The 13,129-nt window shown below is 48.4% G+C and overlaps 2 protein-coding genes across 3 annotated transcripts in view; one reads left to right on the top strand and one right to left on the bottom strand.

The window, feature by feature from the left end:
- The first annotated feature begins 685 nt into the window (after window positions 1-685).
- On the top strand, window positions 686-9,879 carry LOC111141349 (uncharacterized protein C20orf24 homolog). 2 transcript variants are annotated; one of them, XM_022493828.1, is made up of 4 exons: window positions 686-1,021; window positions 2,575-2,678; window positions 7,952-8,081; window positions 9,333-9,879. In XM_022493828.1, exons 1-4 carry the CDS (start codon window positions 908-910, stop codon window positions 9,372-9,374), a joined length of 390 nt encoding a protein of 129 aa, XP_022349536.1. In that variant the 5' UTR covers window positions 686-907; the 3' UTR covers window positions 9,375-9,879. The 2 variants fall into 2 exon arrangements, with proteins under 2 accessions (XP_022349536.1, XP_022349535.1); XM_022493827.1 differs by lacking the exon at window positions 7,952-8,081.
- A 1,246-nt stretch (window positions 9,880-11,125) lies between these two features.
- LOC111141586 (Src like adaptor 2) overlaps window positions 11,126-13,129 on the bottom strand; it is a 30,593-nt gene continuing 28,589 nt past the window's right edge. Inside the window, exons 6-8 of the mRNA XM_022494252.1 lie at window positions 12,624-12,773; window positions 11,610-11,710; window positions 11,126-11,194 (exon numbers count right to left, since the gene is read on the bottom strand). Coding sequence (XP_022349960.1) covers window positions 11,177-11,194; window positions 11,610-11,710; window positions 12,624-12,773 — 269 coding nt within the window. The 3' untranslated portion in view covers window positions 11,126-11,176. The remainder of the gene's footprint in view (window positions 11,195-11,609; window positions 11,711-12,623; window positions 12,774-13,129) is intronic.

Genomic DNA, 13,129 nt, shown 5'->3' with positions numbered 1-13,129 from the left:
GTCCACACACACACGTTGTGAACCACTGTCCTAGCACAGGCTGAGGTCATAGTAGATGTATACTCAGATATTCTGAGAGCTAATGAAGTCCTTCCTCCACTCCCCCGCCCCCGCCCCCTGCCTCCGGAGTTCTCAGCCGGTTCCAACTTGCCATGTAGCCTTAGAAAATCCTTTCCGCTTTTTGGATCTCGGGTCTCGCATTTGCCAAAAAAGGGTGCTGGGCCAAGATGAGACACGAAATTAATACAGAAAACAGTTTACATCTGGACTAGGGTCCTAGGAATTAAGGGAGAAAACGAGCAAGGACTAAATCCTGAAGGGGAGGCTTGGGACTTCCGGGGAGCCAGTGTTGGGCTCCAAAAGACGCGGATAAACAGGGCAGCGTTCTGCCCCGCTGCTGTAGGGGACAAACCGTGGAGGGCTGGGCGACGCTCAAGTCTAACCTCGACTCTCTATCCAGATGCCGTTCTCCAGTCGCCACAGCGCCTCCCCGCGCTCGCGTCACCATCCCCACCTAGACTGTCCCTTCCCTCTCACCATACCGAGCGCCTGGCGGAAGCTTGGCGTCACTTCCGTCGCGCGTAGAGCGCTTGCGCGGAGGTGACGGCTGCGCTTTCCCTCGGACGGCTGCACGGCTGTCGATTGGCTGCGTGGGTTCGTCGGCGGGAGGACGTGCGGCGCTGCGTTGCCCCTCCCTCCGCAGTCCCTGGTCTCGGCGGAGCCAGCGAGCTGAGCCGGCGTTTTGGCCAAGTGAAGGCAGCAGCAGCGCGCCACGGAGCCTGACCAGTGATTCTGTAGCTGTCGCTGTCGCCGCCGCCCTGCGCGCCGTGATTCGCGACCCCAGAGCCCGACTCCTTTTGGCCTGACCCGCGCGCCCCTCGCCCGGCCCGGGCGGCGCGACGGGAGGATGAGCGGCGGGCGGCGAAAGGAGGAGCCGCCTCAGCCGCCGCTGGCCAACGGGGCCCTTAAAGTCTCTGTCTGGAGCAAGGTGCTGCGGAGCGACGCGGCCTGGGAGGACAAGGTGCGGTGGGACTTGGCGAGGGCGCAGGTTCGAGGAGCCGGTTGGGACTCGGGGACGAGTGGACAGGCCCGAGCCTACCGGGTCCAGGCGCGGCGGAGTGTTTGGCGTGTGTTGGGTCGGGGCGGGGTGGGACGGCGTGGTGGTGGCACTAAGGTGTCGGGGCGAACTTGGCGGACCGGGGCCTGACAGCCGGGCTCGGGGCTCACCGCGGAGTGAAGCCGACTGGGTCACGCGAGAAGCAGCGAGGAGGTGGCACAGGAGTTGCCACCCGCAGGCAGGGCGTGTGCCTGAACGGCGAGAGTGAGCTGAATTCGACCTCCGCCTTTTGCTCCCAGTAGGATCTTCAGTAAGTGGCTTGTCTTCTCCGAATTAATTACTTAATACGGTCGTTAGTACGAACAGTAACGGTAACAGTCTTCTATCGAAGACTTTCTGCCAGGTGCTCTCTCCACGCACTGTTTCACTCAGTTCTCAGAACAGCTCTGGAGTGGGGTACCGTGGTACAGGAAAGCCTTTAGCACGTGATGAGGCTTACTGAAGGTGAGCTGCCATTGCTTTTAATTAGATGAGAAATACCAAATGCCTTAATAACTGCAAGAAGAGAGATTGAAACCACCTCTTGGAGGTGTGTGAGAGAGGAAGGGAGAGGGGGAAACCACCAAATGTGTGTTGAGAGACTATTGGGGCTTCAAGATTTTTACACTGGTCACACGCTTTCAGGAGATCTGAGTGTAGGCACTCCCCAGCTCAGCCCCATGATCTGGAAGGGACCAGCACAGACAGCTTGATTCCAGTTGGCCTGAAAAGAATGTTATATTTGCAGTTTTTCCCTTGTTTTTCTGGACTGTTGAAGTGGGTTCTCCTTCCTGGAGCTCTTGGGTGGGGGGAATGGGAGGTACTTCCTGAAGGTCCCCTTGTCCTGCCCCCAGCCCTGCCCGGCTCTTGCAAAACCTTTTATGATCTGCTGTGTCATTTCTTTCTTCCTTCTTGTACAAGGACTGGTTTCTGCAATCTGGGGCAGGTCGGAAACCTGAGTCTTCAGCGTCCTTGTATGAAAATCAGATACGCTGGCACCTGCCTTCAGCACTTTTGTTTCTAATTCCTTTCTTTGTTGCTTAAAATTCAGTGCGCAGGAAGATGGTGCTGAGAAGGTTAACAGTCAGCCCTTCTGCCTATGGATAGTGTGCCTAGGTCTCTCCCCTGAGGGTCAGTGTTCTGTGGCCAGTAGCACAGTTACTTTCACAGCCATTTCATCACAAGCCATTTCATTTTTGAAGCTTCTAAAAAAAGTAAATAATTTCCCTAGAATTTTTACTTAGCCCACAGGCCCAAAAGTCATCACTTAAGAGAAATATATCTTTTTTTTTTTCTTTTAAACCATGTTTTAGTATAAGAAGAAGTGGAGATCAGAAAACTACGTACCATTGCTCTTGGAGACATTTCTATGGAAAATGTGTTTATAGCAGCAAGCTTTTTTATTCCTCACCTATTACAGAGGCTTTCTTTCATGTGGCATTCACTGCAGATAATGCATGCATTCTTTCTTTCTACAGGATGAATTTCTAGATGTGATCTACTGGTTCCGACAGATCATTGCTGTGGTCCTAGGTGTTATTTGGGGAGTGTTACCGTTGCGAGGTTTCTTGGGAATAGCTGGGTAAGTCTTGGGTATGTTCCATTTTCTTGTATCAGTTTTTTCACATAGAGACTTTGTTTCCTTTTTATGGAAAGGGCTATTACTAAGTTGACACACACACACACTTTAAGATGACTTGGGGAGGGGGGAGGAGATTACTTTGTATGGGTGAGAGAGCAAAGTGACAAAAGCAGGAAACTAGCCCCACGGTGGCACTCCTGGGTTAGGTGCAGCATTTCTCAGTTCAGCAGGCCTGGGAGCATCTTAGTTTAGACATGTTATTTTTCCAGAGACCGGACTGGGCCAGTCCATTCATTTATGGATCCAAAGTGATGTCATGCAAGAGGCTACTGCACTCCTGTTGGTAGCAGCCGTCTAGTTTTCTGTCATGACCTTTGTACCAATGGAAATTTGCAAAGTAGAGGAACTTCTGTACTTGATGACCTTATACAGGCACTGTGGCTGGGTGTCTTGGAACTTGGCTTTGACAGAAGTTATTTCAGATCCCTACTTTTTAAAAGCAGTGAAAAAGTAGGAGGTTGCGCCCTCACTTTTTACTGTGTTTCCATGGCTGGTGGCAGCACAGTTGACACCTACCCCTGGTCTTGGCTCAGCTTGTTAACAAGCGACTGAAAGCGATGAGTCCACATGCCCACCAGACTGAATTAAAACGATGTGTAGGAGTAGTCTCAAGATAGGAATTGTGGGTAAGCTACAGTGGGAAATGGACAGGCAAGCTTGTGAACTTTTCTTTTTTTTCCACACCCGGAATATAAACTATGATCCTTAACCATGGAATATCACATTGGTTGTTTTAGGGGTGATCACATCTCTTATTCCCTCACCGTAGGGTGAAAAGGGTGAAACAGATTTCAAATCCCTGTGAGTTCCTTATTTTCTCAGAAGATAATCCAAAAGGCATGTATAATCTCCTCTTCTAACTAAAAAGGTTTTTAATTTATGATACTGAGCAAAGCATTTGTCCAAGGAAGGAGTTCGAGTTTGTTATGCTTTGCCTGACTTTGACGGAGTGGACACGTGATGAGTTCTGAGTGATGATGAGGAGACAAAGGACCTGGGGTTCATAGGTCTTCCCCCGTTGGAGGAGGTATATAGATAACTCTTCAGAATGTTGGTCATCCTATTTGAGCTTTCTGTGAAAGAAAAGGCCTACGAGAAAAGTCAGAGAAAGGGGGAAGGCAGTCTGAAGACAAGAGGGAATCCCTCTTCTTCCCAAGACCACTTTTCTAGGAGAGAGTAACACGGGGTCAGACCCCTTGCTCCCATCTCATCTTGCAGGATTCCTAAGAGATTTCTCTGAAGTCACCCAATCTAGGAATAATATAGCAAAGACCAGAGTTAGTTTATTATCCTTGCCACTGTGGCAGATGAGTTAAGCTATTTAGAGATCTCTTTTTACTTTTAACTCTATAATGGATTCAAGTTCCAGCTCTGCCACTTTAAAGCTACATAATTTTGGGCTCACCTCTCTGAGCTTTCATTCTCTCATCACTGGAAAGGGGAGGACACTAAAAGTGTCCTCCTAAGACTGATGTGTGAACTAAATGAGATAACCCAAGTAAATTCCTAAATGTAGTGCTTAGTACATCATATGCACTCCATAAATGGTTCACTGCAGTCATATGATTAGCTTTACAAAGAGAGCTAAAAATGGCTATTGAAAAAAAAAAAAAAAAACCAGGAGGGGCGCCTGAGTGGCTCAGTCCTTAAGCGTCTGCCTTCGGCTCAGGTCATGATCCCAGGGTCCTAGGATCAAGCCCCACATCAGGCTCCCTGCTTCTCCCTCTCACACTCCTGCTTATGTTCCCTCTCTTGCTGTCTCTCCCTCTGTCAAATAAATAAATAAAATTTTTAAATTAATTTTTATTTATTTATTTGACAGGGCACAAGGACTGGGAGCATCAGAAGGAGAGGGAGAAGCAGGCTCCCCGCTAAGCAAGGAGCCTGACACGGGGCTCAATCCCAGGGCCCCGGAATCATGACCTGAGCCGAAGGCAGACACTTAAGTGACTGAGCCACCCAGGCACCCCAAATAAATAAAATCTTTTAAAAAAGAGGAAAGGGATGCCTGGGTGGCTCAGTTGGTTAAGCATCTACCTTTGGCTCAGGTCATGATCCCAGGGTCCTGGGATCAAGTCCCACATCAGGCTCCCTGCTCAGCAGGGAAGTCTGCTTCTCCCTCTGCCTGCTGTTCCCCCTGCTTGTTTTCTCTCTCTCTCTCTCTGACAAAAATCTTTTTTAAAAAGGAAAAAAAAAAAAACAGTAAAGGAGGTGTTTAGGAGTGAATTTGCCTTGGAGTGGCTCACCCATAGTACCACTTTCTCAGGACTGCCTGGTTTTTTTGTTTTGTTTTGTTTTGTTTTTGTTTTTAAAGATTTTATTCATTTATTTGACAGAGAGAGAGATCACAAGTAGGCAGAGAGGCAGGCAAGAGAGAAGGGGAAGCAGGCTCCCTGCTGAGCAGAGAGCCCGATGCGGGGCTCGATCCCAGGCTCCTGAGATCATGACCTGAGCTGAAGGCAGAGGCTCAACCCACTGAGCCACCCAGGCGCCCCAGGACTGCCTGTTTCCTGGGGTTTAGTCCCAGGCTGTCCTGCCAGAGCCAGTTTCTCTCACTCCAAACAAATCCTATCCCTCCTTTGGTTGGCACCTTTCCCCTTGCTCTTGGAAAAGGCCCAAGGACATTTATTTTTCCACACACACACCCTCTCCTCCATCTGTCTGACCCAATTGCCTGGGCTTAGGGCAAGACTGCTTTGGTGCTCAGTTCTGGTGACCCTCTCCTTGCCGCTTTCTGCCTTCACTGCCCTCTCTCTGGGCTCCACCTTGGGTTCTCTTCATTCTGGTATGGCGACAGTCAGGGCATATTAAGGTAAAACCATTTTCTCTGTTCTCATTATTTATACTTTGAGAACTGGGTGGTGGTTCTGTTCTGCTGAAGTTTTGCATCTTCCCTTCTTGCCTCTCTCTCATAGAGCCTGGCACCACGATTAATAGGTGTTCAGTGAATGCTTGTTAAAATTTTTTAAAACCCAAAATGAATTCCCACTGATCCTTAAAACAGGGTCATACCTTACTGTTATCAGTGTAGCCTCCCAGCCCTGAAATCAGAGTATTTGTTAGAGGTTCATTATTTTGTTAAAATTCTGATTGGAATTTTTAGGATAGAGTTAAAAATGGATTGGAGAGTCTCTTTAAGGTTTTTTTCCCCCAACCCCAATTCAGCACATTCATTTCTTTGTCTACACATCTGTGTAGTTCTCTCCCTCATTTATAATATAGGATTTATGCCCATCCTTAAAGCTCAGTTTGAGCTCCAGTCCTTTCCTGAGCCCTCCCCCTTGACCACCAAACATTTAAATGCCTGTGTTTCTGTGACCCTTAGAAGGTGGGGGCTGTGTTAGCTCTTTTCTCTCTGTCATCCTATATCTCCTCTTTGCTTATACTTCCCTATCTCTTATCACTAAGCAACCACTTTTACAGCCAGAGACTCTCAATGAGTCTCAGCCATTCTCCATCCCTAGCTTACTAACTGAGTCCCAGAGTGACATTTCTGAGTCCTGTTAGTAGTCTGTCGAACCACTAACAGCCTGTCCAGAATGAAACTCCACAGGGCACCTGGGTGGCTCACTCAAGTGAGCCCCCGACTCTGGATTTCAGCTCAGGTTGTGATCTCAGGGTCGTGGGATTGAGCCCTGCACTGGGCTCTGCGCTCAGCAAGGAGTCTGCTTGAGGATTCTCTCTCCCTCTCCTGCCCTTCCCGCCCCCCTGCCGACTCGCACACGCATGCATGCTCTCTCTCTCTAAAATAAATAAGCCAGTCTTTCAAAAACAAAACAAAATGAAACTCCTGACAGAGAGAGGCAGCCAGATTGGCTGAGTCCCAAGATTCTTGGCAGAAGATAAGAATGTGGCCACAACATGGCCAAGCCAAGGACTGGATTTTGTGTGAAATCCAAGAAAAACCTTCTGTTCTTCCTGACTCCCTGCCTGTTAACTGGAACTATTATACTCCCGGGCCCTTAGGCTTGAAGCCTTTGGGTTTCTTGACTCTCCATCCAGCCATTTTCCCAGTCCCTGTCCTCAAGCTTTATTTCTGCTCATGTCCTAAAACATGGTACAAGTCTAAATCAGTCTCCCAGCTCCTGTTCTCCCAACTCATGAGAAAGCCCATACTCTAACTACTCACAAAGTAGACTTCTGGATGCCTGGCAGGCGCAGCCAGTAGAGCATGCGAATCTTGATCTCATGGTTGGGGGTTCGAGCCCCTGTTGGGTGTGGAGACTACTTAAAATCTTTAAAATGAAAACGAAAAAACTGGACTTCTGACATATGTATAGTCTGTCTCGTGCTCAAACAGCCTCAGGGTCTGCCCCCTAATACTGACTGACACTCTTCAACAGCATTGTACGGCCCTGCCCCATACCAGCCCACACTTCATCCATTAGGAGGAACCAGTTCTTTGCATTTTTCCACCCCAGCCTTCAGGAGCAGTGTGACCTAAGACATACAGTCCCCCAATAGATCAGATCCTGTGACTTGGAAGATCATAAAGTGTTGGTCTGTTCATAAAAATTACCTTTACATGGTGACTATATGAAGAGATAAGTAGATCAGGATGATAATGTTACACCTCACTGCATTCTAAATGCTTTATTAGTTAAATAATACAAGATGGGGAATCAGAGACTTTCCTGGAGGTGCTCACAAACCTTTGGTTTCAGTTCCCTGCTCACTCTGTTTTTGGCCTCCTCCTAACCAATAGCTGAGGGACAGCAGTGTTCACCATTGCATCAGGTGCGTAGCCAACAGTGCATATCCAGACACTGTCTCCCAGTGGGAATGGATGCAGGAGCTGCTTTAGTGTGCTTGCTCATTCCACTAGGCCAGGAAGTAGCAGCCTAACATGTATCTGTCCCGTAGCCACCGCACCCCAGTGGGAGCTATTTGGAAGCCCATGTCCAGTACTAGTCCTATTTGGGATGGTTCAGCTACCATGTTGTCTTACTGTGAGAGGGCCTGGAGAAATTTTATGTGCTTTTAAATTTAAATTTTTTTTTGCTGGGCATCTAAAAAAAAGTTGCTCTTTCTGTCTCTAGCTCAGCCACTGGGCAGTTCCATTGAGGGTCTAGGTCCGTGTATTTTTTCACTTGCCCCCATCATGCAACTACTTAACTGCAACCGTGAGTGTCTTGGTAAGACTGGACTGTGGTCATGGGAGTTCTGAGTCTTCTGAGCTCATAGTTTGTGTTCGGTGCTTGTCTTCCCTCCAGATTCTGCCTGATCAATGCAGGAGTCCTGTATCTCTACTTCAGCAACTACCTACAGATAGATGAGGAAGAATATGGTGGCACATGGGAGCTCACAAAAGAGGGGTTTATGACATCTTTTGCCTTGTTCATGGTATGTATAGCTGACAGTTATAATAGTAAATCCTCTTGTTTCTCCAGCGGAGCACACTGATTGGGTTACACTGTGTGATCGGGGTGCCATTTTTCAAAAGGCTCCAGGGATTGGAGGGCATTTCCTCCATCAAGTCCTGTTGTCCCAAAGGATGTGGTACGGTACACTGCAGTCTCCCTGTTGGTATCCACACCCAGGGCCTGTCATCAGCTTCTACATCTGATTCTCAAATCTGGCTGCATAGTAGAAATTGGGAAACATTTAAAAATAGGTTTATGGCATTCATAATAGCTGAAAAAGCATAAGCAACCACTACCTGGTCAGTAGATAAATAAGATGTTGTATAGCCATATGGTATTCAACCGTAAAGAGGAATAAAGTACTGGTAGGGATTACAACTTTGAATTTTTAAAACATTATGCTTAGTGAAAGAAGCTAGACACAAAAAAAGGTTACGTGATTCCATTTACATGTAAAATGTCCAGAATAGGCAAATCCACACAAATAAAAAGTTGATTAGTGGTTGCCAGTGGCTGGGGTGGGGGTGGGTGTGTGTGAGGAAATGGGAAGAAACTGAAGATGATGCAAATGTCCCAGAATCAGTTAGTGACCTTTGCACAAGTTTGTGAATATACTAAAAACTCTGTATTGTGTGTGCATGTGTGTGTGTATATATATATATATATACATATATATATATATATATTTATTATATACTTTAAAAGGTGAACTTTATGAAATGTGAATTATATCTCAAAAGTTAATTTTTAAGAAATTATAGACCCTAGCTCAAATCAGTAAAATCAAAATGGCTGGGTGAGGGTGCCTGGGCATACATACTAAAGGTCCCGGGAGATCGCCGTGAATAGCCGGTTTTGAGAACCTGTGCTTTTGTCTGATGTGAAGCTGACAAGCTGACAGGATATGTCGGTGGTTTCTTTTCCACGTTTGTTGTTAATCCTGATACTTTACCCATATCGTTTCCACATCTATAACTCTACCCCAAGTGCTGCAGTCACTATTTGGTTGAGAGGGAAGCTTGTCTGTGGTCCCTTTGGGAGCACTGGTGGGTGACCCTGGGCTCTGTTAGACACAGCTTGATTTCAGTGAAATTGTTTAGGCCTCCAGTCCAGTTGCACTGAATAGCCCTTGGAAGCCCACCGTGCATACATTGTTTGACATATTTCTCTTGTGGAATAGGGGCCTGTGTTGACCCAGGGGATCTATGACCATTGCTTGTCTTCTCTCTAGGTTATTTGGATCATTTTTTACACTGCCATCCACTATGACTGATGGTGTACAGACCCCACCTGCTCTCTGTCCGGTCCAAAGGACCGTCATAGTTACAGCACAGAAACATGATTGTAGGGACACCCCAGCCACATGGAACCTGGAAGACCCGTGTTTCCTGGACCGAGAATCAGTGTGTTGGGCATCAGTGTTTTCTGCAAGGGTTGTGATCTGAAACTTTTTAAAGAACCAACCGCCTTTTGGAGAAGCATTTCTGAATTGTCCATCACCAACCATTTCTTCTTGGATATCATCATGAAACACCTGTTTGCTGATGGGAGCTGTCGTTTAATTTGATGCACCTCTGGATCCGGATGAAACATTAAATAGTCTTCCTCACTTCTCCATCAGGTGTACAGTTTTTAAACTATCAGCGGCATTTCAAGTTTTCTGAAAACAGTGTGGCAGTATGTGCGTGGTCATTAGCACAGTGTAAGCATCATCTAATAACAGTTTCCATTGTAGAATGTTTTCGGGTACTTGAATAAATCAAATCTTTAATTGAAAATCTGTTGATGATCCCTGTTAAAGCTTTTCTTTTTTTTTTAAGTTTTTTTTTTTTTTTAAAGATTTTATTTATTTATTTGACAGGGACAGATCACAAGTAGGTAGAGAGAGAGAGAGGGAAGCAGGCTCCCCGCTGAGCAGAGAGCCCGATGCGGGATTCGATCCCAGGACCCTGAGATCACGACCTGAGCCGAAGGCAGCGGCTCAACCCACTGAGCCACCCAGGCGCCCCATCTGTTAAAGCTTTTCCCACCTCACCTCTACCCTCAGACCCCTGCCCTCCAACCTCATCCTTCACCTCCTCTCCCTGTTCCTGTAGCAGCTCCAGCTAGGCCTCTCTTTCCTTAATGGGCAGCAGAGAAATCAAGGGCTAGAGTTGGTGTAGGCTGTGGCCTTGGCTTTGTGGAGAGAAGCTTAGTGACTTCTGATGCCCCTGCCTGGTGCTGAGAGACGTGACTGACCTCACCGCACTGTGCTAGACCCAGAAGGTGCCATTTTGTGTTTGGCCACAAGGTGGCAGGGCCACTGTAGCCAGGAAAGGTTAGGCAGGTTCACATGATAAGCCACAAAATGAAATAGAGATCTTGGGAGTTATGACTGTCCAGAGAAGAGGCCTGATGGGGCTGTTTGAGAACCTGGACTGTCAGGGGTCCCCTTTGCTCTGAGGTCCAGGTAGAAGCTGGACATCCCGGGTTCTGTTGCTGTGGGAAGACATCCATCCCATCTGCTTTCCTATCCCTTCTAGCTATAGTCCTACCTTCCAAAGTGTGGTATTCTGAGTGAGACTTGTAAATTTTCTTTAAATGATTTTTTTTTTCTTCTTGATACTAATGGTGGCTTCTACCTAGTGGGTGGAGCTGTGGGGGGTTTTGAAGGGGAGGAAATAGGCAGATTTCCATCTTCCTCCCCTCCAATAGGGGAGGAAGATGGAAATCCCAACTCAGGTCAAACTGGGTCAAACCCCAGAGGTTTCGTCTCTTTGGAGCCCTGTCCCTGTCCTCAGCTGCTCTGCACTTGAATCAGAGGTTGCAGATGGATTTGTGACACTGGGAGGGGTTAAGTGACTTCTTAGGGCCGAGAGAGAAAGGAGCGCAGGATGCAAGTGGGACCCTGAATTTGCCTCTAGAGTGCTCGAGCTGAGCTGAGCTGGGCGTCTAGGTGTTGTAGCGTTGGATCCCCTTTTGGCCTCTGCTTTGGGCCATGGCGCCGTCCGAGGAGCTGTCATCAGGCTGATGTAAGAGCTGACGGCCTCCCGGAGCCCCTCACTGAGGAGAGGGTACTCCCCTAGGGTAGGTGCTTCAGAGAACAGGAGGGAGCTGTGGAGAGGGAAAGAGAGTTGGGTCAAGGAGCCCCATCCTGCACCCTGCTCTCACCACACAGTTCAAGTTCGTACCACCTGAAAACTCCCAGTGGCTCCCCATTCTCTCAGCCAAAACCTCAGCTTGACTTTTCCATTCTGGACTGGTGCTTTCTGTTCCACCCCATCTTGTCTGACACTTCCCTCCTGGCCATCCTCGGCATCTGGGCATGCCTTCTATCCACTTCCTCTTTCTCCTTCCTGCCGGTCCCGGGACAGTCCTGCTGAGCCTGGGTCGGTCTCTATGAGATCAGTCAGTACTCACCAGCTTGCCGGTGTCCCCGAAGGTGACAGGCTCATTCGGGTTTGTGGGTTCCCGGGTTGGGTCCCTCTATCTCCTTTGTTCTGCCTTCATGTTCCAGGGGTCCCCTTACCTGTCCAGCTCTTTCCAATTGAGTGGCGCTCTCTGCACAGTCACAGGTCGGGGTATGGACTTGCCAGGCTGTGGGCCAGCCCTCCGCAGGGTACAGGGTTCCTTGAGGAGGCAGCAGATGTCATCTGCCAACTCTGAAGAAAGAGTTCCAGACCCTTGACATGGCTGACTCCAGCCCCGCTTTCCTCCCTAACAACCCCCTCCCTCACCCTGACAGCCTTCCGCATTTGGCATGTGGAGGCATGTTCAAAAAAGAATGACGGGGCCACCTGGCTCGTTCAGTGAATAGAGACTCATGATCTTAGGGTCCTGAGTTCAGGCCCCAGGTGTAGAGATTACATTTTTTAAAAAAAGTGACAGGACACAAGCCTCAAGCTGTTGATCTAGGGGCTGAGATGCAATCAGGTCATTCTAGGCTAAGTTTCGAAGATTGAATTGGCTGTGGTTTTGGGTAGGTTGATGGTACTCTTTGAGAATACCAGTTTCTGGTTAGGAAAGTGCTTTGGGAAGAAGAAAGCTAGAGAATACTTCATCTCTATGTGTTCTGTCCGTATCTACTGCACAGACCCACCCTCTAGAAAACCCCTGATCAGTTTTCCCAGGCGTGGGCTTTCCTCTCTGCCCGCTTTGACACTGCCATCGTGGCTACCTGCTCCAGTCCCTATAACAGGACAAGCACCAGGAAATGCCGAGAGTCAACTAAATTGCACAACAGCAACAGCTCTGGACCTAGTTCCTGTGGAGAGAACTGTGCCTACCATTGAGGTCTTGGACTCAGAACCACAGTGTAGGTGAGGCACTGGCCCATGTTCACATGGGAGGACTTTATGGCTCTGTCAGGGCATGGGATGAAGACAGAGGTCCTGGCCTACGTTCTTGGCACATTGGTATGGAGATGCAGAGGTCCCTCTTCTGCCTGTCTGGATATTCTCCAGCAAGTGAAGTGTCCAGGAGTACAACTGTCTGCCCCCCACACCCCACGTCCCAGTCTAATGGAAGCAGGAAATGGCCATACCAGAATAGTGATCCACTAGGGCCTGGAGTGATGGGAAGGTGAGGCGTGGTGAGATATACAGCCAGCCATTATCAAGGCGATGGATCCTGTAGTGTCTGATCCGGTCCCACGATGCAGGGCGGCTAAGGCGGACTGACAGGGAGTAACAACCTGAGGAGGAAAGGGTATGGGGCAGGACTAAGGCCCTGCTGGGACCCACCCCCAACCCAAGTTGGGAGAAGAAAGACATGTGATGGTCACCAGGCCCAGACAGAAGGGAAGTAGATAGGGGAGGGATGAAGACTTGCTCTCTTGGCCATCAGTGCCCACACATTCTTAATCGATAGGACTCGTGAGGATGAAACGAGATCATTCACACAGTACGCAGGACAGGGCTGGGCACAGTTTACGTGAATATTAAATGGTGGCTATTATTATAGACTCAAGTGGCCAGAAGTGTTAGAATGTGAAAACTTGGGGCGCCTGGGTGGCTCAGTGGGTTAAGCCGCTGCCTTCGGCTCAGGTCA

Source organism: Enhydra lutris, unplaced genomic scaffold (assembly GCF_002288905.1).
Source record: "Enhydra lutris kenyoni isolate GAN:26980312 unplaced genomic scaffold, ASM228890v2 scaffoldscaffold6, whole genome shotgun sequence".
NCBI lineage: Eukaryota > Metazoa > Chordata > Mammalia > Carnivora > Mustelidae > Enhydra > Enhydra lutris.
This window is presented reverse-complemented; position numbering and strand designations above follow the sequence as displayed.

What these genes read in the sequence shown, in the direction of transcription:
- LOC111141349 (XM_022493827.1), top strand. Translation starts at nt 908, where the DNA reads ATGAGCGGCGGGCGGCGAAAGGAGGAGCCGCCTCAGCCGCCGCTGGCC. An exon ending in ACGCGGCCTGGGAGGACAAG is followed by an intron (nt 1,022 to 2,574) that starts GTGCGGTGGGAC and finishes TTCTTTCTACAG; the next exon opens with GATGAATTTCTAGATGTGAT. An exon ending in GGTTTCTTGGGAATAGCTGG is followed by an intron (nt 2,679 to 9,332) that starts GTAAGTCTTGGG and finishes TCTTCTCTCTAG; the next exon opens with GTTATTTGGATCATTTTTTA.